Source organism: Anser cygnoides, chromosome 10 (genome assembly GCF_040182565.1).
Source record: "Anser cygnoides isolate HZ-2024a breed goose chromosome 10, Taihu_goose_T2T_genome, whole genome shotgun sequence".
NCBI lineage: Eukaryota > Metazoa > Chordata > Aves > Anseriformes > Anatidae > Anser > Anser cygnoides.
In genome coordinates, this window is record NC_089882.1 from 14572044 (window position 1) to 14599570 (window position 27527).

At 54.8% G+C, this 27527-nt stretch overlaps 3 protein-coding genes across 12 annotated transcripts in view; all 3 read right to left on the bottom strand.

Moving 5' to 3' along the window:
• Positions 1 to 208: 208 nt before the first annotated feature.
• On the bottom strand, positions 209 to 21091 carry COPG1 (COPI coat complex subunit gamma 1). 2 transcript variants are annotated; one of them, XM_048072111.2, is made up of 24 exons: positions 20866 to 21091; positions 17075 to 17127; positions 16838 to 16918; positions 16002 to 16073; positions 15471 to 15550; positions 14940 to 15015; positions 14711 to 14803; positions 13363 to 13449; positions 13105 to 13262; positions 12355 to 12488; positions 11519 to 11586; positions 10899 to 11087; positions 10334 to 10429; positions 8593 to 8836; positions 8133 to 8208; positions 7086 to 7189; positions 6853 to 6978; positions 6378 to 6446; positions 5861 to 6003; positions 4703 to 4874; positions 3631 to 3728; positions 2172 to 2310; positions 1094 to 1192; positions 209 to 509 (listed from the first exon to the last, which is right to left on the bottom strand). In XM_048072111.2, the coding sequence occupies exons 1-24, from the start codon at positions 21074 to 21076 to the stop codon at positions 379 to 381; spliced, it is 2799 nt and encodes a 932-aa protein (XP_047928068.2). In that variant the 5' UTR covers positions 21077 to 21091; the 3' UTR covers positions 209 to 378. The 2 variants fall into 2 exon arrangements, with proteins under 2 accessions (XP_047928068.2, XP_066858940.1); XM_067002839.1 differs by lacking the exon at positions 20866 to 21091 and adding an exon at positions 19696 to 19844.
• A 140-nt stretch (positions 21092 to 21231) lies between these two features.
• Positions 21232 to 23150, bottom strand: UCN2 (urocortin 2). The gene is made up of 2 exons (XM_048072131.2): positions 22559 to 23150; positions 21232 to 21892 (listed from the first exon to the last, which is right to left on the bottom strand). The coding sequence occupies exons 1-2, from the start codon at positions 22559 to 22561 to the stop codon at positions 21431 to 21433; spliced, it is 465 nt and encodes a 154-aa protein (XP_047928088.2). The 5' UTR covers positions 22562 to 23150; the 3' UTR covers positions 21232 to 21430.
• A 128-nt stretch (positions 23151 to 23278) lies between these two features.
• Positions 23279 to 27527, bottom strand: part of COL7A1 (collagen type VII alpha 1 chain) — a 28816-nt gene continuing 24567 nt past the window's right edge. For 4 of the 9 annotated variants that reach the window (XM_067002838.1, XM_067002837.1, XM_067002832.1 and 1 more), the window contains exons 105-120: positions 27482 to 27517; positions 27321 to 27401; positions 27192 to 27245; positions 26960 to 27013; positions 26822 to 26884; positions 26669 to 26731; positions 26360 to 26476; positions 26007 to 26084; positions 25878 to 25931; positions 25635 to 25683; positions 25479 to 25526; positions 25127 to 25216; positions 24762 to 24872; positions 24485 to 24598; positions 24184 to 24363; positions 23279 to 24096 (exon numbers count right to left, since the gene is read on the bottom strand). In XM_067002838.1, coding sequence (XP_066858939.1) covers positions 24044 to 24096; positions 24184 to 24363; positions 24485 to 24598; positions 24762 to 24872; positions 25127 to 25216; positions 25479 to 25526; positions 25635 to 25683; positions 25878 to 25931; positions 26007 to 26084; positions 26360 to 26476; positions 26669 to 26731; positions 26822 to 26884; positions 26960 to 27013; positions 27192 to 27245; positions 27321 to 27401; positions 27482 to 27517 — 1245 coding nt within the window. In that variant the 3' untranslated portion in view covers positions 23279 to 24043. The remainder of the gene's footprint in view (positions 24097 to 24183; positions 24364 to 24484; positions 24599 to 24761; positions 24873 to 25126; positions 25217 to 25478; positions 25527 to 25634; positions 25684 to 25877; positions 25932 to 26006; positions 26085 to 26359; positions 26477 to 26668; positions 26732 to 26821; positions 26885 to 26959; positions 27014 to 27191; positions 27246 to 27320; positions 27402 to 27481; positions 27518 to 27527) is intronic. The other 5 variants (XM_067002836.1, XM_067002835.1, XM_067002833.1 and 2 more) reach the window with 5 other exon arrangements.

Genomic DNA, 27527 nt, shown 5'->3' on the forward strand with positions numbered 1-27527 from the left:
CCTCTGCAGCTGGCGGAGGGGTTGGAGGCGCTGGGAGGGGTGATAGAGAGGGCCGGGAGAGGTTTTGGTGGAGAAAAGGGAGGTGCAGACAAGCTGGGTCTGGCAACCGCCCCTGAAAGGCTCCAGAGCAGGGACAAAGGAGACCTTAAAAAAAAAAGGTCCCCTTAAAAAAAAAACAACAACTGCTTAATAAAAATAAAACCAGACCTTAAAAACAGCATTATTTTTAATAGACAGAACCCTACATCCAGGTCCTAGGTGTAGTTAAGGGGACACAAAAGCTGCTGTAGTGAACACGATCCCTATTCTGCTGGCAGAGAGGAAGAAGCAGTGCCCTGCTGGGGGCTGGGAGGCAGGGGGCAGCGGTGCAGGAGGCAGTTATCCGACAGAGGCCATGATCACGTCCACTGGGAGCTCCTCTCCACTGCGGGCAGTGACCTGCATCGTCACTGTGTCCGTCAGGACGAGACGAGACCGTACCAGGAGGTCATGGCCACCCCGAAACACACCTGGAAGGCAAGGCAGAAGGAAGGAGTGAGTAGTCCACAGGCTGCGCTCCCCAGCACGCTGAAAGCCCCAAAATGAAGGCTGATGCTTCGTGGATGTAGGCCAGCAAATCCCCAGGGGGCCAGAGGAGACCCCGAGTGGCAAGTGTCGCATTCACTACACTGTACCTGGGACTCTGCCCTGTAAAACCTCATGAAAGTTTATTTTAAACTCTAGCTGAGAAGAGAGCCAGGCACCTGTTCAGCAAGCAGTCACCCACCTTCAACCTCCAGCACACATTGACGTTGCTGGGCAAGGGTACTGTACTTTTCCCCTCAGCCTCACTCCAAACCAGAATGCCAGCTCACCAAGACAGCAACTTCCACCCAGCTGAGCTTGATCCTAACATCCCCCCACCCTAGCACCCTTCTGATTCCAGTACCAGTTGCCCTGTACTTTCAGGGACGGAAACCACAGCAGGGACAAGCCTCTAAATCCTGCCCTGAGCACAACAGGTTCCATCACGACCTCCTGTTCCGATTTTCAGTCGGTTCTGTGCAACCTCCCAGGGCTACTGCTTGAGCGGAGACCTCAGCCCACAGCTCACCTGCCAGGTACAACGTGTGGGAGTTCTTGTTATCTGGCACCTTATCCGATCGTTCACAGGGCTGCATCCCCAGGAACTTCACAATATTACTAACTGCCTCTGTTAAAAAAAAAAAAGTGAGTAAAACAGATTCCATGTCATGAGTGTCTAGACAAGGACACGAAGAGAACATCAAAAGGCAATAAAAGCCCTGCTTTAATGTTGTAGTTCATGTCCTTGTCCTGAGGCATTGGCCAGCATTGTGCTTTAAAAGGCCATCAGGAAGGCAAAAGCAAGCCACACAAGCAAAAACAACAACACAAAAAGCCGCCACCACACGGCAGTTCTGTTATCTGATGCAGCAAAGGCACCACTGCAACCGAAACAAGAGAATGAATGAGTCAGGAAATGGAGTGCAGCTGGCTGCACGCTTACTGCACAGCCCTGACAGCAAGCTTGCTTCTCTGGAGATGGATGCAGAAGGGAGACAACACCTGACAGGAATTACAGGTCTTTAAGAGGAATTTGAAAAGGCCTCGGGGAGGGTACTTCAAGCCCAAGGTGCTGTGCAAGGAAACAGGACAGGGCTACAGGCAAAGGACACCTTTCTAAGTCATCAGAAGGACCGTGTTGTTACGGGCTACTCGGGAACAATAAATCTTTAATAAATGGTGAAAGAAGAGGGCTCATACCATAAGCCTGCCTGCCAACCTCGTATCTTCTGCTTTTTGCATCTTTTTTTCTTGGTCTTGAGTCCCAAGGTCAGAGCAGCTCTTCCTTTCACAGAGGGAAAGTGGGAGCTCACAGGTTAACTGATCTGTTTGGGAGGGTACAGTGCAAGTGTTCTCTTGCCTCCCACAATCCAGCCCGGTCTCCACAGGGCCCAGAATACTCATTTGTTTGTTGAAGCCTGAACTATCTTGTTATCACAATAACTGCAGGCCCACATTTAACAGCTGTGGTGGAATTACTTGTGAAGGGTTTTGCCCTATTTGCCTTTCTGTGAGAGATGTAATACGAACCAGACTGCATCTCCAGTCTGTGCCTGCTGGAGGGAGAGAGATGTTAAGAGCCCTGCTGGGTTCAGACACCACCTTACCTTCAAGGGTTTTAATAGCAGATAAAGTAAAGGTTTCCTCCTTTTCAAACTCATCACCCACTTCATCCCACGCTGCTCCAAAGTTTGGCTTCAGAACTCGCTGGATGTGATCAGCCACTGTTACCTCGAGGTCTTCAAGCTGATGATAAGAAGAGGCTCAAGTGAAACATGTTTGTTACTCACCCTGCTCTCTCTAGAGAGAGTTTTAGACAGGATTCCGTGAGATCTGGTGAATGTAGGAGGCAGCCTCCGCTTCTGCTCATGAGAATGTCAGAGCAAGCCCTGCCCCTTCTAGTTTGCTCAAGCAAACAGTTGGTTGAGCAACTGCTTGGCCTGGGAAAGCCACGTCATGCCATTCCAGGGTTTACAGAGCAGGCTTCCATTCCGAGCACAGTCCTTGGCCTGACAAGGATCAAAGCACTAGGCAAACATCCAAAACAGAGGGCAAAACGAAACTAATAAATAGTTGTTGGTGCTCACTCAGATGTACCATTTGCCCCAAGCTTGTATTTTGCCTTTCTAGCTTGTTTTGTAGCTGGTAAAGTATAGTGAGACGCTGTCAGATGCTTGCTGTCACCTAACACCACGTGCCAGGTTAGCTGAACTGCTGCTGTGATGTCTATGTGAGGCGGGAAGGACAAACCTAGTTCTGAGTATGTATCTAGGAGCAGGCAGTGCCAGAACTGGCTAGACACCAGCCTGCACTCATTTCAGCAATTGCTGCTGAGTATAGTTGAAACAGATGGAAGAGTTTGTTTAAATATCACTTAAATGCCTTGGTGACTGGTGGGAAGCAGGCAGAGGGGTCACCCTCGTGTGTTCCTTTGTAAAAAACCCTCCCCACTCCTGGGAGGACGCCGTGTCCTCAGTGATTCACTGCACAGCAGTGCCTCTAATCAGATTCGCAGCAGTGACAGGCAACGCATAGAGAACAGCTTCTGGAGCTAACAGGACAGGCTGAGGTTGTGTCACAACATCGCTTTGTCTCTGGAGGGCGAGCACCACCCTCTGAGAGGCAGTCCCAGTTTCTGATCAAGCATAAGCTGAGCTTCTTCCTGTGTGGTAAAACAGCCAACAGAGGTGTTTTCACAGCATCAGTGCTTTCATCGGTCTCAGTGCTGGGGAGAGAAAAGCCCAACCTTCCCCAGAGGAAGAGCACAGCTGGAAATCTCCCTGCATCAGGCAAGCCACCGGGCAATTAACGGTGCAACCACAGAGAACAACTTGCAGAGAGCAAGAGATGGCCAGCAGCCCAGCTGAGACAGACAACGTCTCCAAACCCGCATCTCACACCTTGGGACAGATGCCACAGAGGCAACGAGACCCTCCTCTTGTCATTCTGTCCACAGCAGCGCCAGTGGTTACATCGCTGCTTGCATGGCACGTTAGTGGGCACAGATCACAAAGTCCCCCAAAACAACTGCAGCTTCCATGACGGGGTACATGCCCAGCTCCTTACCACATACTCATCCTCGTAACCCTCGTCGTCCGCCTCACCCGTGTTGGGATCACAGTCCTTGACAGTGAACTTCATCATGCAGCTGAACGTACAGGCCACTGGAGATGGGGGAGGCAAAGGCAAAGCTCACATTACCACCAGATCTGCGTTCCTCTGGCACAGACTGGGGCCGGGGAGCTTGGGGCAGCTGGGTTCTCCTCCTCACAGCCAGCAGCACAGGCTTAGCACACGACCCAGAGAGCACTCTGACTGCTTCTTTCTCTCCAGGACAAAGTATTTCTTTGTAAGTCTAACAGTGATAAATACAGGCTCCTGATAGCTGTACAAAACCATAATCCTCAGATCAAACACTGTTACTGATGAACCTCAACTTGCGTTGGGAATATTAACTAAACATGTCCCACCAGCATCTTGCAAAGGGGGCAAGATCCTTTATCTAGGGATCAGCTCATGCACATCGGAAACGAAACCAGCTTGCACCGTAACACAGCAGATGATTAATACCACACGGCTGGGAGAGGAAATGGCAACTCATCTCTGAAGACAGGCACTGCTGGATGAAGGGCAGCCACACACAGGTGAGCAGCCTCAACACAAAGCAGCAAGACCAGAGCACAGGTAGAGCCTGGTTCGTGTTCAGTTTGAAGACGCATCACTGAAGTTCTGGCCATTTGTCTGAAATATTCTTTTGCTACCCGGTGTCTGGGCACTCGTAGCTCTTCACAGACAGGCAGACAACCACCCACCTCCCCACATACTAACGCAAAGAACAGGCAGGCTAAAGGACGTGCCAGGGTGCCTGGGAGATAACTCAGCAGATCTGAATGCTCAGCTGCCAGTTCCCACAGCCCGACTCGACAATGCCACAGCACGAGGGAACAAGGAGAGGAGAAGGGAGGCCTGACAGCCCTCAAACAGCGAGGAGAAGTCATGCTCAGCATCACTCAGGGCTGCACCCACACACAGGCTAAAAATATCTGGCTAGGATGCAAGGTAGAATGTGTGTGGGCGCGAGCAATACGGTACGCTTCGTTTGGGGGATATCAGGAAAAATAGAGGACAAACTGTTTACCTGCTGTCGGATCCTCTTCAGACAGTGCAACCAGCGTGTAGCAGGTACCCGGCTGGTTGTACACCAGGCTTTTGGCAGGGACGTAGCCAATGACCTCATAGCCCTCCGTTGGCTCCATCTGCACCGTGACATTCTCCAGGATCTGATCGTTCAGGGTGTTCGTGCAGTCAAACTAAACGGGAGGGGAGAACAAAGCCAGCTTGAAGCTCTCAGCTATAATAGCAGGTTCACTGTAGGCATAGCTGGAGCATGGTGTCAGCTTGTGAACTCCTGCCTCTATCTCAGCAACCAATCTGGCTATCAGTAGGGCTCACGTTTCAGTTTAGTCACAGAGGAACTGGCATATAAATGTTTTAGGGGAGAAGCTAAAAACCTTCAGGGTACTCCAGTGCTCAAGCATTTTTTATTTTTTATTTTTTTAAAAGAAAATGACACTTATACCAGCACAAAATTATCCAGTGTGTGACCTCTGCAACCCAGGCAGGAACACAAATCCAATGAGGGCAGGGGTGTATCAGCTTCTGCTTGTTTCAGTTCACCAATCAGCGTGGAACTTTCTCTCTAAATGTACTTTGTCCTTCCTCCCAGGAAGATAATTCCCAGGTTAACTCTTTGCTGTAAGGCAGTATTACTACTCTATTCCCTACATCTCCTCACATACAGCACCAGGGGAGGCACAGGCAAAGCCAAGCCTCACAGAAACAAGCACCTGTACTGCAAAGGCTGAAACAAAACGCAGGGGGTGGGAGCTCTCTACCACCATGTGTCTTTCTCTGGTAATGTTTTCAGCCTTTCAGATATGGTAAGCTTCACCCTCCTATGTCCAAAGCACATGCTTAGGTCCCTGAGGAAAGAATACAGCTCCTCTTGCCAAGTACTCAATGAGAACAGCCCCACCTAGTGCCTGTCCGATTGTTATTTTGACCATACATGTGTGCATTGCTGAACCAAAACTACAAACACTCCTTAAATTTTTTTCCAGGGCTCTGCTGCCCTGGGTGAGAAACTAAGGACTCATTCCAGTGAATGCTCTGAACAAAGATAACCCTGAGGTATTTATTCTGTTTTGTTTTTATTTGTTTTGGGCTTTTTTTTTTTAAACTGGTCATGAGCTTATTTCCCAATCCTCTTTTGGCACCGCATGCCATAGCTACCCACCTGGAACACCATGTGGCTGACAAACGTGTGCTTGGTGCAACGAACCACATACTCTGTCTCCAGCTCCGTCAGGGCAACAGGCTCTGGGGAAGACTTGAAGAGCGGGCCCAGTCCCCGAAACTCTGGGATTGCCCCCAGTTGCTCTGAAACAGAGGACACAAACCATTGCCTTCCCCAACCCACAGAAAAGCATTAGTAGTTTCAAAGCCCTCAGTTAAACAGCCAGAAGCTGCTGCAGCAAGGAACCATTCACCAAACAGCCGTAAGCATTCACTAGGGACTTCTAAAATTAAAAGCAGAGTCAGCTGCCATTTGCCCACATCTACTGCAAGCTGGACAGAAGAGGACTACAAGCATCCCCACAACCCTAGGGGTCAATACCTGACTTACAGCTGGGTGCCTGTGTCACTCCCCAAGAGGAGGTGGGAGAAGTTAGAGGGGCTAGGCAGGCTCAGCAAGAAGTAGCTATATGGTTCCTACACACAGGCGTGCAGGAGAGGCCTTGCCATCAGTTTACCTTGGAATATTTCTTGCCGTGTTGCTGCCACCTTCTCTGGCTGTTTGACTACAGCAACAGGGACGTTTTCTGCAAGGGAAAACAAAAAAAACCACACAAACAAGATGTGAAGGTGAATAGTAATAAGTAACTAAACCAGAAAATAAATCAATATCTGGAGAGAGATTTGACTAAGGAAAGAAAGGCAGCTCATTTCTCATCTTGCTATGGATTAGAGACCTGTATTTAGCTTCCTAAATACCTTTGGTAATCCTCACCAGAGCTACGGCAGTTCCAACTATTACTATTATTAGCAGCTGGACTAACTAGGAGTTGAAATACTAATGTGGGAACAACTAAATTTGCTGGCCTTAGTCTTTACAGAATATAAAATTCCACAAAATGTAAATAGGATGGATCTCAGCAACTCCCAGCAAGCCCGATGTGGACTACTGACCAAGGGCTTGGGCCCAGCATTCAGGGGACTGTGCCTTACCTGCCCTTTGCTCAACAATAGGAGCTGTCGCCAAAGGAACGGACTTCAGATCAAAGGGTTTTTCAGAGGGCTCCAGGGTGTACTGATGCAGAGCCCTCTCCAGGCCAGGGATGGACACTGTTAAACCTGGGGACAGAAGGGACAGGTCACTGAAACCAGAGCTAACACCAGCTCTTTGTGGAATGTTAAACCAGGAAGTAAGTGCAGGCTTGTTTGAGGACTTCTTGTGTTACCGTTCAGGATGTAGCCAGCATTGAGGGCTTTCTGCTTTTGCTCCAGAACATTCAGGTAGAACGTGGCTCTGTCTCTCACTTCGTTGTCATCATCCATCACACACCTGAGAAGAAAGCAGAAAACTTGTTTCAGCACAAGGCAGCAGAGTGCACATGAATGAAACCAGGTGACTAACCACCTTACAGGGCCAGAAGGAACATGCTATAGAGACAAGTAGCCTACTAGCAATTGTATCAGACAAGCAATCATCCACCACACTGTGCAGTACTGAATGCCGTTGGTGATCCCATCACAGGATGCCAGGTACCTCCTGCACCTCCTCAGACCCACAGATAGAAGAGTAGACAAGCATGCAGATGTTGACAAGCTCTTTCAAGCCAACAGGAGTGTTCACCTAGGATGCTGAGAAACTCTTGAGGTACAACTCACGGTACCCCACACTCCTGACAATAATGTTAGCATAACCAATGCCATTTTTGGCAAGTAAATGCTCATTATTTGTACGTGAGCTGGTCACGTGTCAGTTTCCCTTTTCCCCCTCCTCACCAGCCCTGAAGACCCTGGGTGCCAGGCCAACTTTCTCCCTCCCCACCAGCCTCGAATGTTGCAGGCACCAGGCCAACCCGGACGTGGTGGCTGTCACAGAACAAGGAAGTGTAACTGCACTTGGAACACTGCCTATACGGTCAAGCAGCTGAAAGTTTAAGTGGGACTTGGACGGGAACTGCTGCTGGATGGCAAAACCTGTGATTCCCCAGTGATCAGGGGTGCCTCTACCCTAAGCAACTGGTATTCCTTCAAGCATATTCCAAGTCTAGATTATTATTATCTTGTGTGCCAAGAATTAAGATTTGACTTGACCTGCAGAGGGTTCGGGTGACTAGAACAAATACTAAACCATGATAACACTGATCGTAAAATCCTGTGCTACTATAATCTTTATTATTTCAGAGAGTTCTAATTATAACTACAACTTCATAGCATCCTCATTCTGAGCAGGATCCCTAAAGAACCTGTTTGTCCCCGTAACATCGGGTGACACTCACCTTTTCAGTAACACCAAGATACTGGGTAACATCTCCTCATTCTGGGCTCCAAATTTGGCCAGAGCACTTACAGCACCTATAGCGCAAGTCAAAAAAACAGAATTAGCAAACAAGGAAATCAGCTGAAGTTTCTACCATTTCCTGGCTGTGTTCAAATGTCACATCAGAGATGCTAGCCCTAGTATAAAGCATTGCTGTAACTAGAGAGAGAGGCAGATGTATCATAGTGAAGTGCCTGCAAATCTCCTCTGTCTAGTTCCATGAAGTCACTGCATCCCCCCCTCCATTTCTCAGCCGCAGACCAACTCTTCCATCAATATGACTGCAGGGTCTTTGCTGTGTAAAAATATCCACTCAGGACTACAGCAAATCACAATCCTCAAAAGCAGAGGTGTTCATGCACTATATTTCCTTGACATTCTGTCATAGGCCAGACAGCTTTTCCAGGTCTGTCTCTTACCTGCCCGGACTTCTTCATGCTCCAGGACAACCCTGTTGTAGATGAAGCGAATGTATTTAGAAGGGTTATTGGTTTTGGGCCCTTCCTGGCCCAAGAGATGGAGGATACGAGTAGCCAGCACGGTGAATTCGCAGTCCTCGATGAATTCGCAGAGGTGAGACAGGCCTGTCTCTTTGCTCTCCGAGTTCTCCTCAATAATGCTGATGATGCAGTCCACAATGGCTCGCTTGTACTCAAAGCCACCCTAGGGAGCAAAGGGAACGGCTCAGCTGGAAAGCTCAAAGCACGTTAGACACTCTGAATTAGCCAGGCAGGAAAAAAATTCCTTTGAAAAGGTCACTCACACCCAATGCTTTTAATCTGTGTTTGAAAGGAGAAGGGCAGTAACGCTGCCCACCTCTTCTGACCCTCTTTAGTCCCAGAGGACCAGCTAATATTCAAGCTCGCCTGCCAGCATCCTTCAGAATGGCTGCAGTTAAGAAAAAAAGAGATCGTAGAGAGGGAAACGGAATCCATCAGCCTGAAGGGTTTATATCTCCTTCAAAATTCTCTGCTGCTAGAATTAGCGCATAAAAAACAGCCTTGTGGGAGGAGGAGAAAAATTCAACCCTCTCCCCTTTAGCACCAGACATCTGAGGATGAATCACAAGAGAAATATATTAAGGATCATATCTGCCACAGCAGGACCCAGTAAATGGCCCTATTAGTGTGGGAAGACAGGCAATCAATACCTCCCCAGGCACACCCTATAACCTGACATGCCATTAACACTCAGTTATCTTCAGACATTATTTACTCGTGTCCTCGATACACACCATGGGATTAAACTGCACATTATCCTCTGCCAATTATATGCACAGTTCTAGGCATTTGGGGGATCTTTCTGTAGCTACTTTAGATTTAAAAAAAATGTAAAACAGAATGGTTTGAACTACAAAACCACATTCGAAATGATGCCATCCACCCACAGAAAATCTGGGAAAGTAGAACAGTCCATTTTTCACAGGAGCAGAGCAAGGGGCTCTGGTTTGTTCCCAAACAAGAGGCTGTAATTGGCAGAAGGTGACGTTAGAGCAAGCAGCGGTGCCAGCTGCATTGCATGCGTTAGCTCATTTAGAAATGAGCTTCAGCAAACCTCTGTAAAGCTGTCTTTCTGCAATTGTCTGACTGAATGCAGTGAGTGGTTATAGGTACTCGTGATCCCTTCACTGTCACAGCTCAGAGAACAGAACAAAAGCGGTCCTGTGTCATCAATAAATAAGGTGTTACATAATCTTTTGGTACAGGACAAAACTTCTTGGAATTTGCTGTCAAAGTATAAAAGAAGGCTGGTTCAAATGTGAAACACACATGGCCTGCCAACAGATCTGCTGTTGCCTGCATTTGCTTTGAGTTAGTAAACCCCCAGAAAAATTAAAGAATGGGAACCACATTGAAAATATGCTAGGATGTGTACACTGTCATGCACAGCTGGTCATTTCTGTCAGACTGCAAGCCTTTTAGGACAGGTAGAGAATCTTACTGCACAGAATGATCAGTGAAAACTTAACTCTCGCAGAGGCCACCGTGCAGTCCTGCAGTTCATGCATATGGTGGTGGTAAAATTCCTGGTAAGTTCACAGTTAATAAAAACCTTTTGTCTGACATGTACTAAGCTGTACTTACATTATTATGCATTTGGGAGTCCCTAGATCTCTGACAATACAAAAAAGAAGCACAAAGCAGTTGCTTGCAAACTTACCTCTTCCCGAAGCATAGTGAAAAGAAAGTTCATGAGGACGGCGTGTTTGCGAGGGTACTTCTGACACAGCGCGTTGATGGCCTGCACTACTACAACCTAGAGCAAAGAGGGGCAAGTCAAAAAGAGGACTGTCAAGCTGAGCAGAAAAAAGAAAGGCTGAAATTTGTCAATTTGGTGCTGTTCCCTGGCCTGGAAGCTACAATTTTGCCTCTAGTTATCCAATAAAGGCAGTTCCAGGAGGATATAAACTTAGGAATTAGACAAGAAGATTGGTCTTTAATGTGCTGGTCAGCCCCTAGCAAAAGCCCATGTCCACTGGGGGGGCAAGAAAGAGATTTAATACTCAAAGGGCTTCTCCCCAGACTTTGGAGCTGGGTACTGAATGACTGACGCCTGGCTTGGGCTGATAGCCTCAGATTCTTTCTCTTCCCAGCAAAAATGCTGCAGCCCAGGTGCTGGAAGGGGCTCCATCCAAGGTTTCAAAGCGCACACACAAACATGGACAAAGACCAAGGGCAACCTTCAGGAACCTGTGTACCACCTCCTCATACACTCACATCCTTACTTTGAACTCATCTGAGATTTCTGACATGAAAGAGGAGATCTGCTTCATGAGCCGGTCAATGCTGCTCTCACTGCCGGTTTTCAGCAGCGTGGTGATGGCCAGGGTGGCTATGCTGCGGTTGGAGTCTGTCACGAGGTTCTCCAGGTCTAGGTTACAGGCAGTCACAGCGGAGGGGTGTTTCATGGCCACCTGGAAAGGAAGGAGAAAAGTGGAAGGTCACTGAATACATGCAAAAAGCCCAGCTGGCAAAAAACAAACCTTGTCAAGGTCAAGGGAAAAGCTGGAGCAAAGACCATCAGGGAGCAGTCCAGTTAGCATCAAGGTTTGATCTACGTTTTTACAAGGAGCTCCTTCACCCCAGGAAGCTCAAAAGGGCCAGGAATAACACAAGACCAGTGGCACACTCTCACAGACTTGTGAACAGGGTCGGTTTTTTTCCTTCTGTAAAGTGCTCCTTGAGGCTTTATTCCACTCATAAGCTATGACAAGAAAGGCTGTATCCCAGGGTAGAAGTTACTTACACAAAAATCATTGCCCAATCTGACCTCCTTTCTCTATTAAAGTCTGCACCTCCCTGTGCATGAGAAAAGATTACAGCTCCGAAGAGACTCTGCTCCTACCTTGTTGAGGGTACGGACGGCTGCGTATCTCAGCGCTGCCTTCGGGGAGCTGCAAAACAGCTGCAAAACTGCAAGGTGGGGAAACCAACAAAGGCAGACGTTTAGAAAATCTATGATGGGAAGCATTTCATACCTAAAGCATGAGATTAAATGAAGAAACAGCTGCAAGCAGAAGATAACTAGAAGCATACTTAAGAAGCAACCCTGAATTTACCAGCTTCCTTTCTTTCTCCCTCCCTGTTGTTCCCTTCACCACATGTTCCTGCTGACATCCAGCCCCCACCCATCTCCCTCTTTTTACCATGATGCTGCTATCCTTTGCTCCTCTGGGAAACCAATTTCACCATTTTATCATCTTTCCTGTTGAGTCAATTTGAACTGCTGCCTTCTGTTTCTTTGCAAACCCTGTTCCTTTCCTAGGGCTTGCCCATGAAAAACACCCTCCCTACATGCCCACGGTCCCAGCCCAGGAGAACCTCTGGACTGGGCTGAGCTGGGAAGGCAGGTCCCCAACACCTTGGATTTTTACACAGTTACACTCAATCTAAAGCTGGAAGATTTAGCAGTTAGAATCCAGCCCTGTTTCACAGAAAAAAAAAAAAGAAAAACAACAACAAAAAAACCCCAAAACCTTCAGTAACCCACACCTGAACAGTTCAGGCAAATACCTTTACAGTAGCAAAGCTATTCGTACACACCACAGGCTTTCACTACCAGCATAAAACAACCAGGAGCATGGCAGCTTTACAAGCCTGAAACTACATAAGGGCCTTTCCAGCAGGCATCACCACACCAACCCATAACTCCCTCGCTATTGCTGTGAGCACCGCATTTACCTGAGACAGCCGGTGCCAGCTCCTTGGCAGTGCAGTTGGGCAGGTTAACGATGGCAGAAGCAGCTTCGTAGACCACCATCTCATGCTTGTTTCTTAGGCAGCTCTCGATGAAGTCGAACAGGGGGCTATCACGGCTGAGGGACAAAAAACACAAGAATGAATTAAAACAAGGGTGCTAACAGAAACAAAGAGTCCTGCAGCAAAACTGGACAGGTACCATCGCCTCTGAGAAGGTAAAAACAGACACAACCCCCCCCCCCCCCCCCCCCAAACTTCATATTTTGCAGTAGTCATTACATTGTACTTCCAGCATGTTTGGCTGCCATCTGAGACAACAGCCTTTGCTTTACAGGCTAACAGGAATCTCCCTTAACTCAGTTACTCAGAGCTCACTGTACACACCAGAGATCTTATCCACCAGGAACCCCAGCGCACACATGCTAGCCACGGTTACAGAAGACAACATGAAAGAGATTATCTCGATAAAGAACAGATACACAAAACAGGAAAGAGAAGCAAGTATTTGATGTGCAAGCACATACACAGACAAGACTTGCAGAAGCGATCCCATAACAGGAAAGCACCCTGTCATTTATTCTGCTGCCTTTTAACCATCAGTAAGTTAGAAGTCACACACTGCTCTTCAAAAACAGAAATAATTGCTCTCATCAGATGAAAAGTTAGCCCACAAGAGGAGATGGAAGCAGGACCTGAGGAAATTCTTCCAGCAGGGCAAAAGAGGCCCCTCACCTGCCAGCCTCCTCCTCCAGCAGCTTGCTGGCTACTCGAATCATCATGCAGTAGGCAAACGGCGACTTGAGGCCATGGCGCGTGAACTTGCTGAGCATCTTGTTGACCGCCAGGCGATCATTCTTCCGCACGTGGTAGAGCAAGCCCAGAGCATGATACTGTGCAGGGAAACAGACTGTCACAAACCCACGTTGGGCTCTTCACTCCCCTCTGTGGCCTGGAGATAGCTGGCTGAGCACCAGCAGGTGGGTTTCCTACCTGCACCATGATGTTGTCACTGGAAGCTGCCTCCTGAGCCTCGTTCACCCAGCGTTTTACCACATCGTAACTGGTCTTCAGCAGGTGCTGGGTAGAGACAAAGTCACAGACAGCCCATGAGAGAAGGCTGGAGGAAGCTTTGGGAATAACAGCTCATATTAAGAAAAAACAAACCTTCCCCATGAGGGCGCTGGAGGCAGCAATTTATAAAGAGCAGAGGACTAGGATGCAGAGACCTGCCCATGTCAGCTGTGGCCTCAAGAGGTTAAACACCTCCTGCAAAGTCAGCACCAGTTCCTCACTTCACAAAGGAAGGGGATAGCAACAATGAAACCCCAGCCTGCAGAAACACTCCTGGATTGTATGCAGAGGACAAAGGAAACAGTTTGACAAGAAATAACACTGTGATGCTTGCACCATGGTCAGAGTTGGAGTGGCCATGTACCACAAAGACACACAAACCCTTCCAATCTTGCCTGCAGATCTTACATCTCTTAACAAGAACTCAACAGACCAAAGCTCCTCAGGCTACATTTAGCACCTTCGTTAACAGGAAGAAGAGCATGCGCGCTATCATGAGTGTTGGACCACCAGCATTTTTGCCACAGTGCCTACACAAATATCGTGCAGCCCCCACAGTTCTGCAATAGTCAGGGACAGCTTCCCTATCCAGGTTACTACCACAGAAATGCCATCGGATTCTCACACCCACATCCCATTTTAAACCTTGAAGTTCCTAAATCTGCAGGTTGGTGTTAAATAGGACACTTGAGAGCATCACAGAGACATTTGCACTTATAAGCTGGTCATTAATTCCCCTCTCAAAGATGCACCCAGCCACAAATCCACTTAATTAACTGGAGAGATCCAAAGACTTGTGGCCATGGTATTGCTTTTCCTAAGTGCAGCATGGGTAGCCCTTGGGCAAGCTTCCCCCCTCTGCACACTTTGGTGCAGACAGCAGCCGCCCTGCTTGCTGCTCTGTGCAGTGCGTGCACGCAGCACCTCTCATCCTGCATCGCCTGTACCAACACACCGACAGCCTGGGCTCCTAGGAGGCACTGCCAGCCACATCAAACTGGTGATAATTTTTTTTCCCTGAAGACAGGGAGAAAGGGTGGGCTGTTTTCTAATGGAGCGCTAAGTCTTTGGGATTAAATTACTCTGACACTGAATTGTATTGCACCGCATAAAAGTAGTTCTCTCTTTCCTCCCCTCTTTTTCTCCCTCATGTATCCTCTACCAAAGGATAGCTCCCATGTGAAACTCCCAAGATGTGCAGTCCCACCACAGACCACCACTTCCCAGTTAGACTGTCCCTCAGGCCCACCCCACAGGGAGTACCTACCAGGGAGGACACCAGAGCAGAGCTGGATACACTTGGCACTTTGTCAACAATCGCCTGCTTCATGTAACGCTCGATGGCCTGCAACATGGTGCTCTGCAGGGAGAGGGCAACAACAGCTGATACAGAAAAGCTGTCAGGAGCGTGAAAGAGGAGACGCAAAGGCATGGGAAGCAGGGTGAAAGGTGGGGTGAAGGGCCTAGGGCAGCCCCAAAAGAAAAGCTGCACTTACATCGGTGATTTGACAGAGTGCTCTCACTGCAGGGCCTCGATAATTGTCATCCTTCCCGGTCATGTCTTTGGTTAAGCTGGTTGGAAACAGGAAGTTCTCAATGCTGCGCTCCTGAGCCAGCAGCTCTTAGGTGCAAGCACAGTGCCCACAGAGCAGCAGGCAGACAGGACCACAGCCGAAAACCAAGCAGGCAAGTGCAGGACCCAAGCAAGTCCCATCAGGGTGGGAAGGCAGGAGGAAAAGATCCTCTTGCAACAGGGGAGAAGAATTGCAGCACTGCCACATCTTTTAACCAAAAGTGACAAAACAAATACCCAAGTGTACGGGATATGGGGACACAGCACATTTCAAATACATCACCAGTAGTTCAGTGCCTGTATTTTAATAGCCTCTTTTAAAGGAGATTTGTTTCCTCACCAAGAGCATTCCTTGCCTTCACATTGCTTGGGGACTACAGTTATCTCCAAGAGGCTGAAAGGGCATTACTGGAGAATGCATGAATGTAAGAGTGGGAAAACCAAAGCGACTGACCTGCTAGTAACAATGATTACATCTTCTGCAATAGAAGACATCTCTTTGATAGTCAGGTAACACATCCTGCGAAGAGTTGGCTAGCAAGGGAAGAGGGAAGACACATCAGTTGAGGGAATCCCAGGTAGAAGGGATCTCAGTTTTTCCTCCTTCCATGACTTTATCACAAAGATCAATAACCTGATAGTTTCAGAGAGCCACAGCACCTGAGCAAAAAAGGCGTACAAAACTCATGTTCATTAACAAAACATCCCTTCCTTTTCTAAACCCCTCAACCTTGGGATGAAGCGACAGGGCTATTCTCTGTTCCTGAGGGAATATTTGAGTTAAGCTGCTACAAGGGAAAGGCTATGAAGCTGACCTGTTTCTAAACTTTCATCCTATTCTTCTCACTTAGATCATGTAGTGGAAAATGCATCCAGGCAAGATGGAAAAGTTGATTCCATAAAAAGACACCTCAAGGCTGAAAAAGACACTGTTGACAACTTGTCCTACCAGATATACACAGCAGAAATCAGCAAGCAGACTTACATCGTTGGACTGAAACAGCTTTGTCATGGCAAAGAAGGATTCGGTGGCTTCCATGACACCAAGGTGCTCCCCCTAGACGGAAGGAAGGAAATCCCAGTTACCACAACCAGAGTCGGGTCTGCTGTAGGTACAAGACTCAGCCTCACACGCATTAGGAAAACAGGCACGACGTGGCTGGAAGCACGGCAGGTCTCTCCCTTGCCAGTGTATTTCAACAGAGTAACATGCTGCCTGAGAAATCCCCCAGCCATGGCTGGAATCGGCTTAGTTGTTGATCCAGATGACAGCATGGTTTATTACGTTACCAAAAAATGACTTGTGACAATACAGCTTCCTTACGGGGAAGAATTGGGTTGGATTTCCATGGCTTATGTAAGGAAAGCTTATGTCATACTCTCCATAGGCACCACAGCTAGGCAGAGCCAGCTAGTTACTACATATAAGATGCAGAGGCCCTGGGGCAGGGAAACCCCACGAGATCAGTAAATGCCTTTACAAAGTTGATCCTTAGAGCACGCAGATTTTAAGTTCTGAAGGCTAAGAACAGGATTCAAAACCACCTTTGGCACCACAGCGTTGTAAACTAACAGCTCCCAAGTAATAATAAATCATAGGTATCAGCCTCTTTGTATTTCCTCATTCCTGCCCTCTATAGCCCACAGAGCTTCTTAGACAAGAAAGTGAGCAGGAACTTGGCAGCACAGCAGCTTTGCTTACTAAAAATTTGTACTGGATATGCATTAGAATTGTTCTATACATTAGAAATATTCAGAAAAGTTTAGTTAGAGAAAACCTAACAATCAAAAGCGCTTGTCAGCTCATTTTTTCTCCCTTACCTGGTTTATGAGATACAGAATCTTGGTGAGGATGTGAGCACATTTTCGCGGGTTTATGGGAGTCTCATTAAACACCCGTGCCTGGAAACAAAGCACAGACAAAGATGCTGATACCAACACCCCCCAACAAACCTGCAACAAACCCCCACTTCCTTGCTAAAGTTCTGCAACAACCTGCTTAAGAGAGGAAGAGACTCTACCCAGAAAGGGCGACACAAAGGAGAGCTAAGGGTTTACCTCTTGCAAGACTGCACTCTTCTCCAGGTGCTGGAACGGGTTGGAACCCCCACCTGCAAAATAAAGATAACAAGAGTCTTTACAGGAACAGCGCTATGGGAAAGCTACTTTCTAAACACGCCTATAGCTTAATAATAGGCAGAGCACTTGGGGGTAATTTTTGCATGAATACCAAGCAATCAGCACTCCCTCTTTTAAGCAGCATTGATGGAATGACTTTAGAGCAATTAGGGAAGGCAGAGCAGACAGGACAATCTTTGATTTATCACCCCAAGGAGTAACCAGCCAAGAGCTGAGGCAGACTGACTAGCTGCAAAGTAACTGCGCTCCACCACTATCCCCAAAGACCTATCTCCAACTGCAGGGCTGGGATCTTGTGCCAGTGAGAGCATCACCAAGGCGGGCCTAGAAACAAAAGCTCAGAGAGTCGCAGACAAGAGAAGACACCGCTTGCCAGGCTGGCGAGTCAGGAGTGCTTTACCCCTGTTATAAAGCAATGAGGAATCCACCAGTAATGCATTCTTTGTCACTAATTAAGAGAACAAGACAGCAGACAAGAGAGTCTGGACACAGAATAACTTTCATTGTTCCACTTAATAGAATAAATTATATTAAATAAAGAAAAAACTCACCAATTAAGGACGAAATAATCAGAGGGAAAAGCACTATTATTCTGCATGGTCCCTATTAACTCGCCTCCTGCTAAGCATCTGCGAGCTGCAGCTTCTCAAAAGCTGCCAGTTATTGATGACCAGGTTTTAATTAGTACCTATGCTCAGCCTGACCTGGGACAGCACCGAGCCACTTGCAGTGCTGCTCCTCCATTTAACAAGCCTGAGCGGGAGAGCACAGCCCCAGGTCCAGCTCCGGTCTGACCTGTGCTTGAAGCATCGCACACTGCTGCCAGGAGCCTTTGCAAAAGTCTTACATTTAAAAGGCAAATACATCTGCACCCTGGCTCCTTTCAGGTTCAGTAACTGCCCTCCTCTGGCTCGGGATAAAATTTGCAAATGCAGCAGGTGGCTGAACGAAGCATGGGCACTTAGGCGGCATTGGGAAGAGATGAAAACGAGGGGAAAGGAATAAAAACAATGTTTCTAGTACCAGTTTCTTAGATATTTGAAGAAAATGGTTGGAAAAAACCTTCCTAGCAGCCCAATATGCCTACAGCCTTGAATCTGCCATCAGCAGAGTATCACCTCTGAAAATCTCATAGCACTAGGCATCTTGAAATACATTGCACAGCATGTCTTGATCTTCACAGCTTGCTGCGTCAAAACGCTCTTCTGATCAGAGAAGGAGAAACACAGACAGTGAAGGCAGAGGCAGCATCTCCAGAACGCTCCCAGCACTGGGTGACTAACAACAATTTGTACTGATTTGCAGAGAAATAATCACTGACCAAGCAAGGGTCTTACAGCAGTTACATGCCCAAAATAACATCTCTGAGTGCATTGCTGAGAGTCAATGGAAGCAGCTCACCCAAAGCTACCTAAATCATCCACGAAAGGAAGAGAAACAGGACTCAAGGAAGCAGACGCTCATCTCAACTAAAAGACTGTCCCATTAGCCATGCCATGGAATAGACAAGAAATAGACAGGCAAGGCCCATGAATTCAGGGATGAAACACTCCATGGAAGACCAGCAATGACAAGGGTTACATGTGGGACACATCGAGAACCCAGCAGAGAAAAGCAGGTGCAGGAAGGGCTGGGTGCCTTCATTCAACACAGAAACAAGGGATCAGAATTAAACGCAACAGTGAAGGAGAAGCATTGGGAAGTGTGCAAGCAGCGAAGGCAGTAAGGAGAGAGAGCTCTGTGAGCTTTTGGTACGAACACAACCAACACGAGTCAGCCCCACGCTACAAGGAACTGCCTCTCCTGCCAGCCCCGGCCACAGGCACCACCTGGAGACCTGTGGCAGGTGCAAAGGGAGAACAACCCCACAAAATCCCCCACGAGGGGCTCCCCCCGTGAAGCTCCCTGCTCATCGGAGATCGTGGGAGCTCTGGACGAGGCCGACGGAGGCGATCGCCCCCTTGTATTCTGCTGGACGTGGCGCTCGGGGACAGGGCTCGGTGGGCGACGGTGCTCGGACCGGGCGATGCCAGGGATCTCGCCAGCCCTACCGATTCCGGGATCAGCGCAGCGCAAATCGAGAAGCGAGCACGCCAGCGGGTCACAGCCCCGGAGCCCCGCGGGGACCGGCTGCAGGACCACCGGGGGCAGCCCGGGGAGGGCCGGAGGGCTGCGAGGAGGCACGGCCGGGAACAGCGGGGGGCACCACCACCGGGGGACCCACCACCACCACCACCACCACCACCACCGCCACCACCACCGGGGTGACCCCACCGCCACCGCCACCGCCACCGCCACGGCCCCGCCGTTACCCTCCGCGCCCGCCGCCCGGCCCCGGCGCCCGGTCAGCGCGGCGGCCCCGGGGGAGCGGCCTGCAGGCTCCGGACACGCGGCGGGCCCCAGGGCGATCTCTGCGGGGGGAGCAGGCGGCGGGGGGGAGGTCGGTCAGGGCGGCGCCGGGACTCGCCTCGCGGAGCCCGCACCGGGAGCGGCACCGGGCCTTCCCCTCCCGCCCCCCGGCGCCCCGCCCGTCCCCTCACCCGACTCCTCGTCCTTCTTGTCGAACTTCTTCAGCATGGCGCCGCCCGCCGCACCCCGCTCCCGGTGCCCGTCCCGGTGCCGCTCCCGGTCCCGGTGCCCGTCCCGGTGCCCGCCCCGCCCCTTCCTGCCAGCCTGTCACCGCCGCCGTCACCCGCCGCACTGCGCAGGCGCGGCCGGCCCCCCCCCCCCGACGTGGCTGCTACCGGGAGCTGCCCCGGGTGGGGCGGGGCTAACGGGGAGGGGCGGGGCGGGGCGGGGGGAGGTGGGAGTGATTGGCGTGAGGGGGCGGGACCCGGAGGGGAGGGAGAGGCGTGATTGGTGGGGACGGGGAGGGGGGCGGGGCTTGGGGGGGTCCGGGGCTGGGGCTGGGGATGGAGGGGCGTCGGGACTGGGGGCACTGGGGTGGGGATGGGGGGGGCACTGGGGTGGAGGGGGGGCACTGGGATGTGTATGGGACCCTTGGTGGGGCTGGGGGCACCGGGATGGAGGGGCACCCCGAGATGAGGGTCACCGGGATGGAGGGGGCATACTGGGACTGGGGGCATACTGGGGTGGAGGGGGCATACTGGGACAGGGGGCACTGGGATGGGGGGCACTGGGGTATGTTTGGGACACGTGGTGGGGCTGGGGGCACTGGGATGGAGGGGGGCACCCCAGGACCGGGAGCACTGGGATGGAGGGGACACACTGGGATAGGGGGTACTGGGATGCAGGGGGGCATCCTGGGATGGAGGGGGGCATACTGGGAGCAGGGCACAGTGGGCCTGGGGAGGGCACCGGGCTGGGAGACACCGGGACTGGGGGGGGGGGGACACACAGAGGAGAGGCCGCACGGGGGAGATGCTGGGGCTGGGGGCACTGGGCTGGGGGCAGCAGGGACAGCGTGGCACTGGGCGGCAGCAGCTGGGACAGCGGGGCGGGGGGACCAGTGCCGAGCCCCCCCTGGGTCCAGCCCTGTCACCGGGACGTCCCCGTGAGCAGGGCTGCAGGGCACCCCTCACCCCCATGCCCACCACCGCTCCCCCTCGCCGGCTGCCCAAGCAGCGTCCTCACCGCGCCGTGCGGGGCCACGCTCACCTCCCCGTCCCCAAAACCGTCCTGGGGCCACGCTGACCTCCCCCTCCCCAAATCCTGCCCCCCCCCCCCCCAGCCGGGCTGCCCCCGCTCACCGTGGGCCAGGTACTCCTCAAAGAGCATGGCCACGTCCGCCGCGAGCTCCAGCGGCCCCGCGAGGCCTTCCCCCGGCCCCGGCCGCCCGTGCGAGCCCGCGGCCCTGTACTTTGCACGGGGCGGCCGCCCTCCGCCCGCGTCCCGGCTTATCTGGGCCCGCGAGGCGGTGGCTGCGCAGGGAGCCGGGGCGGCGCTCCTGCCACCTTCCATCGCACGCTCGGGGGGGTTTGGGGAGGATTTTATGGGATAGAAAAGCATTGTAGGTGTACAGACAGAAGGTACGTGGAAAACCCGTGTGTCCCTGGTGCGGATGTGTCCTTTTGGGGCACGCCAGGACATGGGGACGAGGAGGCCACCTCGCCCGGCGTGGGGGTGCCAGCCCCGGCTGCTCCTTTCCCCGATTTTGGGGCCATTAACACACCCCCTCCGTGGCTGCTGCTTGCTCACCGCCAGCCCCCGGGCAGCACGCCCCGGGGATGAGTTTGCTCTGAGGTCGGGGCTGGGGTTGGTGCCGGCACGGGGACGGCCACTGGTGCCGCGGGTGCTCTCCGGGAGGCTGGGCCGTCACCTCCTGCGCCCGATGCGGGCCATCAGCTCGGCGTTGGCGGCCGCCTTGGCTTGCAGCTCCTTCTCCCTGGCCAGGTCGAGCAGGATTTTCAGGATGTGCGTGGGGACGTCGAGGGACAGGGACACCTTTTTCGCCGCGCTGCTCTTTTTTACCGGCGCGTGCCCGCCGGCCCCGGGGCTCGCCAGCCAGGGGAAGGCTTTTCTCATGGACTCCTCTAGCAGCAGGGTGGCTTGGTCCGGCTCGGAGCCTTCCATGGAGTTGTGGTCGCTTCTTTTGGGGAGACCCTGCAGCAGCCCCTTGGTGCCCATGTTTTCCCAGGCGGCCGGCTCGCCCCCGTCCCAGGGGAAGCGTGCCGGTGCGTCGGGCACCGCCGGGTCCCACGGGAGGCTCAGCCCCTGCCCGGTGCTCACCCAGGGCAGCAGCAGGACGGGCAGCAGCACCCTGCGGCACAGCGCAGCCTGCGGGGAGCACAGAGCCCGCGCTCAGCATCACCCCCCAGGACGTGTCCCTGTCCCTGTCCCCCCTGCTGCCCCCATCCAGATGCCCCCGTCCCTTCCCTTTCGGCCCCCCCCCAGCCCTTTGCCACCCAGGGCCGGGCGGTGGCAGGGGACACCCAGGGACAGCGGCGTCTCCTCCCGCAGCCGCTCCCCGTCCCGCAACACCTGCCCTTTGGCCGGGGACGCGTGACGTGGGCAGCGGGGCTCACGCCACCGCCACCTCCTCACACGCTGTCCCCAGTGGGTGCCACCCCCGCGGGGGGTGCCCAGCTATCTGGGGCAGAAGCTGCCCGGCCGGATGGGACATGAAGCAATTTGACTAAAATAAGCAGCGGGGTGATGAGGGCGCGAGCGCGGCCACGTGCGCCGCATCCTCAGCATCCTCCTCTGCCCGGGACCCCGCGCTCCTCCCGGGGCTGGCTAGAAAAAAAGCTGGAAAGAGGACAACAAAAAGCATCCAGCCTCCTGCAACTCATCTCCTGGGTGAAACCCTTTGGAAAGCACCGGAGCAGGCAGCCGGCGGCAGCTGGATTGTCTGGAAAGAGGGTGGCGAAAAGCATCCAAGCCCCCGTGACCCATTTCCCAGGTAAATTCCCCCGAAAGCAGCACCGTGGGGTGCAGCCTCACCATTTCCAGCGGGTCCTCGTCCCCCTGAGGCTCTCGGGGTGCAGGGGTGGCAGCTGGGGGTTTGCCCCGGTCCCCGCCGAGCCCCGGCTCTTATCCTGCCCCAGCTCCACCTCCCGCCCCCCCGGCGACACGCGGCGGGGGATGTTATTAATACATTTTGCCTAATCACAGATGAAATCACCCCGGACCGGGAGTGGGTGGTTGCCCCCCTCGCGACACGAGGGCTGGGTTTGGAGGGGATTCCAGGGGCTTGGTGCGGCTCAGGCATAATTAGCTCACGTCGGACACGCGAGGGGATGTTTCTCCAGCTAACCGAGCCCTCCCGTGGGCTGAGCCTGATGTCGGAAGGAGGCTCCGGGGGCACCCAAGGGTGCTGAGGCTGGGGCTGGCCGTGGCACGGAGCCAGCACAGCAGGGCTGCCCGCCCAGGGTTCTTCCCCTGCCCCGTGCCCACAGGCTGGCGGAGAGAGGAAATAACGGGGGCTCTGTTCCTTCTCCCGGAGACGGGGCAGGAACTCACCCCCCGGCTGGTCAGAGCAGCCAAAATTAGACGGAGGCACTGATTCACCCCACACATCGCGCAGAACCGCAGCCCCACGTGCCCGCGTGCGTCAGCCACGGGCAGGGAGCGGGCACCGGGGTCCCCGGGGTGGGGACAGCCCCTTGGGGGGGGGGACACGGGCTGCGAGGGGAGAGGCGACGCACCAAGAAGCAGGGCGCCTTTCCGTGAGCACACCTTTACTGTCCCGCCGTGATACACATATACATTCGCTGTATACAGATATACACAGAGCAGCAGCACGCGGAGGAGCCCGCGTCGCCTTCCCAAAGCCTTCGGGGGCGCGCAGGCGGGCAGGAACCTCCTCTAACATAGCACCATCCTCAGGGTTTCCCTGACGGCTCCCGGGTTGGGGGCAGGCGTGGCGCTGGCAGGGTGTTGCCAAGCCACCGCGCCCGCCCAAGGGGAACCAGGTCCTGGGCGAGGTGAAATTTATTCAAATGGAGCGGGTGGCTGGGGCGGGCAGGGGGTTGTGCAGGGAGGCACCGCCTCGGCCGGGGACGGAGCAGGAGGCAGTTCCTGGAGGGGCAAGGGGGAGACAAGGGGAGCCTTCAACCTCGGGGATGAGGGTGATGGAGGCGGGGAGGGGGCCCAGCCATGCCCAGTCCCAGCTCCAGGCAGCCCAAGAGGGGACACGGGGCCAGGAGCTGTCCCAGTGGCAGCAAATAAGTTAAAACCCAAACCAGCAGCAGCCTGAGAAGGCTCGGGTTTGGAGGGGGGGGGGTGAAAGGCTTGCGAAGGGGCCGATCTCCAATTTGATAAAGATTTCACCTTAGTGGGCGACAAAACGAAAGGTGAAGGGAAGAACCCATGAGCAACAAAAAAGAGACGTTAGAAATAGCACCAGGTTCCTGCGGGGGGCCGGGGCAGCCCAGCTCCATCCCGAGCAGCAGCCGGGCAGCCCTGGACGAGGGGACGCTGCCCGCCCTACGCCTCCGGCCGCCCGCCCGCAGCGCTGCCAGCGCCGCCCCGGGGGGCACCTGCGGAGAGAGGCGAGGTGGCGTCAGAGCATCGTCCCTGCTCCATGTTAGCACAGCCTGTGCCGTGCCGTGCCGTGCCGTGCCTACCTGCCCCCGTCTGCTGCCCGCAGCGCAGCTCGCACTCCCGGCGGCTGCCGAAGCGGTTGGTGTTGCCCCCGCAGCCGCTGTAGACGAAGGGCCGGCACTCGGCGGCTCTTTGGCTGTAGTACCAGCGCAGCGTGTAGCGCTCGCAGCCCCCCTCGTCCAGGGGCTGCCCGCAGGGCGAGGCTGCGGGGACACGGGGCGGCGGTGAGGGCGCACGGGGTGCAGCGGCGCTGGAGGCACGGGGCAGCCCCGCACCGCGGCACCTCCGGCCCAGCTGCTCTCCCTGCGGGCAGCGGGAGCTCACCGTCAGCGGCAGGCTGCTCCGAGCTGTCTGCCTCGTAGTCCTCCTCCTCTTCATCGGCGTAGGTGCTGTCGTACTCCAGGTCGTTGGTGTCCATGAGGACGCGCCTGTCCTGCCCTGCAGGCAGCACCCGCCGTGAGCAGCCCCCATCACCCCCCACGCTGCCCTTCGCAGCCCTGTGGGGGTTTGGGCACCCCCAGGTACTGGTGAGCAAAGGGCTGGGCACCCGCAGAGCAGGCGTAAAAGGGACGGTGACAAAAAGCAGAGGGATGGCACTAACCCTCCTCCTCCTCCTCCTCCTCCTCCTCGGCGTGTGACAGCTTCAGCACAGGGACGAGGTGAGCGCTGGGAGCAGGGAGCGGCTGGGTGGGGGGGTACTGGGAAAATAGACCTGGGGGGGAGGACAGCACGGGCATCAGTGGGATGCGAGGGGACCCTGGGGCACTTTTCTGCTGCTCCCCAAGGAAAACCCTCCCCTTGAGGGTGCAGAGCAGCCCAGCACCTCCCAGGCACTGCTGCAGCCCAGGGATGGGGTGCTGGGGGCACCGCGTCCCCCAGAGGCTCGGAGGTCCCTGCTGCCAGCCCCGGGCACAGCAGGGATGCCACACGGCTCCTCTTGGGAGGGGGTTCCAGGCTCTCCATCACCTGTTTGGCCGCGTTCCCTCTCCTGGCGGACACTTCTTCCTCCTCCGTGGGCAGCGTGAAGGATGCTCCTGGCCTGGCTCCCCCAGCCTCCTTGGAAACAAAGCCCCCAGCTCTTCCCGTGCCCCCCCGCAGCCCCCGTGCCCCATCCCACCCAACACTGTGCCCCCATCCCCAGCCAGCTCGCCTGTCCCGGCTCTGGCTCCCAACACCACAGCAAGGACCAAGGGGTACCAAGGGGTCCCAGGGGGTCCCAGGGGGTCCCAGTGGCCTCTAGACCCCCCAAAAAATGGTGGCCTATCTGGAAGCGCAGCCAAGAGGGGCAGGGGCACAGGGAAAGGGACGGGGACACAACCTGAGTGCTCACGGGAATCCAGGCGCCGTGGGAGCTGCCCTCCGCACGCTGTGGGACAGACGGGGCAGGGGTTAGGGGCTGGGGGGGTCAGGGGCTGCGGGGATTAGGGGCTGTGGGGACAGACCCCCAGCCCCGGGGCAGGCAGGGGATGCTCACCGCAGTGCTGGCTCATCTCCTGCCTGACGTAAGCCCGGATCTCCTCCTCCTGCCGACGAGCAGGGGGGGGAACGATGTGTGTCACAAGGGAAATTGGGATTAGAGATGCGGAAAACTTTCCCCCGGGCTCACGTGCTGAGCAGAGCCCGGAGGTGGGGCATGCTCCTCCATCATCATCAGTGGGACAGATGCGGTGCCCTTCCCAGCCCGTCACCCCTGTGCCGGGGTCCCCCAGCCCCTTACCGTCATGCCCGGCTCCCCCTTCTCCCCGCGGAGCCCCTCAGCACCAGGACTGCCCTAGGGACAAGCAGAGCAGAGGTGGGAGCCGCCCCCGGGGCTCCCCGGGGCAGGGCCGGGTGCCCGCTCACCCACCTGCTCTCCTCGCTCGCCGGGGATGCCGGGCACGCCGCGAGCCCCCATCACCGCCTGCCCGGGGGGGCCTCTCTCCCCCTGCGAAGGACACGGGCTCAGGGTCTGGCCGGTGGCTCCCCTGTGAGCCCCGGAGTCTCCCTGCCCTCCCCGGTGCCCTGGGTCCAGCCCAGCCCCAGGAGAAGGGTCCCAAACCTCCCCTCTCCTGTCCCCTCCCTGGGCAGGGGGACACAAGGGAGGTCCCCAAAGCCATGGAGCTGGCAGGGCAGGTACGGAGCTGGGACACGACTCCTGATGCCGCCGCCTCCTTGGTCTCTCCGGGGACAGGTCCTGCCCCCACCGCGGCACGGACTCACCTTCTGGCCCTGCATGCCCTCGGGACCTCGCGGGCCAATGCTGCCTGGGGGGCCAGGGGGGCCGGGAGCCCCGTCACTGCCCCGGGGGCCGGGGGCACCGATAACGCCTGGAGCACCCTGCGGGACAGCAGAGGGATGGGCTGGAAACGTCCCAGAGCAGGCACCGGGGCCATGCTCTGTCCCCACAGCTGGGGTGTCCCCAGAGCACCGGCTTTTGGGAGCATCAGGCTCCGATGCCCCACGGAGCAAGGCTTGATGCTGGTGAAGCCAAAGCGGTGCGATGGATACGTCCCCTCCCAGCCCGCTCACCCGGTCTCCTTTCTCCCCCTGGTCTCCTTTGGCTCCCTGCTGCCCGTCGAATCCCCGGTCGCCCTGGGGAGAGGAAGGCGCAGGCAGTGGGGGATGGAGGGGAGCAGCCCCAGGACCATCCCCAAGGTCCCAGCATGGTTCTCCCTGCCCTACCTTGGGTCCCATGAGTCCCTCCTTCCCGGGGACCCCCGGCACTCCTGACAGCCCCAGCTCTCCCTGCGGGATGAAGCAGACATCGGTGAGCCCCCGCTGTGCATCCGCACACCATCCCAGTGCCACCCCGGCGCTTACCGGCTCGCCTTTCCTCCCCGGCAGTCCCGAGCGCCCCGGCAGCCCCGGCTCTCCCTACAGCAGGCAGGAGAGAGGCAGGGCGGGCGTCAGTCCTCGCCCTCGGGGCTCACCCCGAGCAGGGGACCCTCACCGGGGTCCCTGTGATGCCTCTGTGGGGCTGAGGTCCGGGCTCAGCCATCCCCGGTGGCTGAGGGACGGACGGAGGGGCTCCGCAGCGTGGGCACCCGCTCACCTTCTCGCCCTTGTCCCCGTCGAGGCCACAGGCGCCTTTCATGCCGCGGTCACCCTGTGGGGACGGGGGGAGTCAGCGCCCTGCCCGGCCTGCACGGGTGCTGGCCGTCGTGCAGCGGGGACGACCCACCTTGGGGCCACGCATGCCCAGGTACCCCACGTCTCCTTTCTCTCCCCGGGCTCCAGCGATGCCATCCCGGCCGGGCTGGCCCTGCGGGAAGCGCACAGCGTGATGGGGACCCATCCTGCCCCATCGCAGCGTGGCGGCAGCACCGAGACGTGTCTCCTCACCGGCTCTCCCGGCTCCCCTGGCACGCCGACTTCTCCCTGGCGAAGG

Coding starts and splice junctions, on each gene's coding strand:
- COPG1 (XM_048072111.2), bottom strand. CDS start 21,076: ATGGAAGGTGGCAGGAGCGCCGCCCCGGCTCCCTGCGCAGCCACCGCC. Junction 8,837..10,333: donor TCACTATGCTTCGGGAAGAG/GTAAGTTTGCAA, acceptor TTTGCTCCCTAG/GGTGGCTTTGAGTACAAGCG. Junction 6,979..7,085: donor TGCTGGCTACATCCTGAACG/GTAACACAAGAA, acceptor TTCTGTCCCCAG/GTTTAACAGTGTCCATCCCT.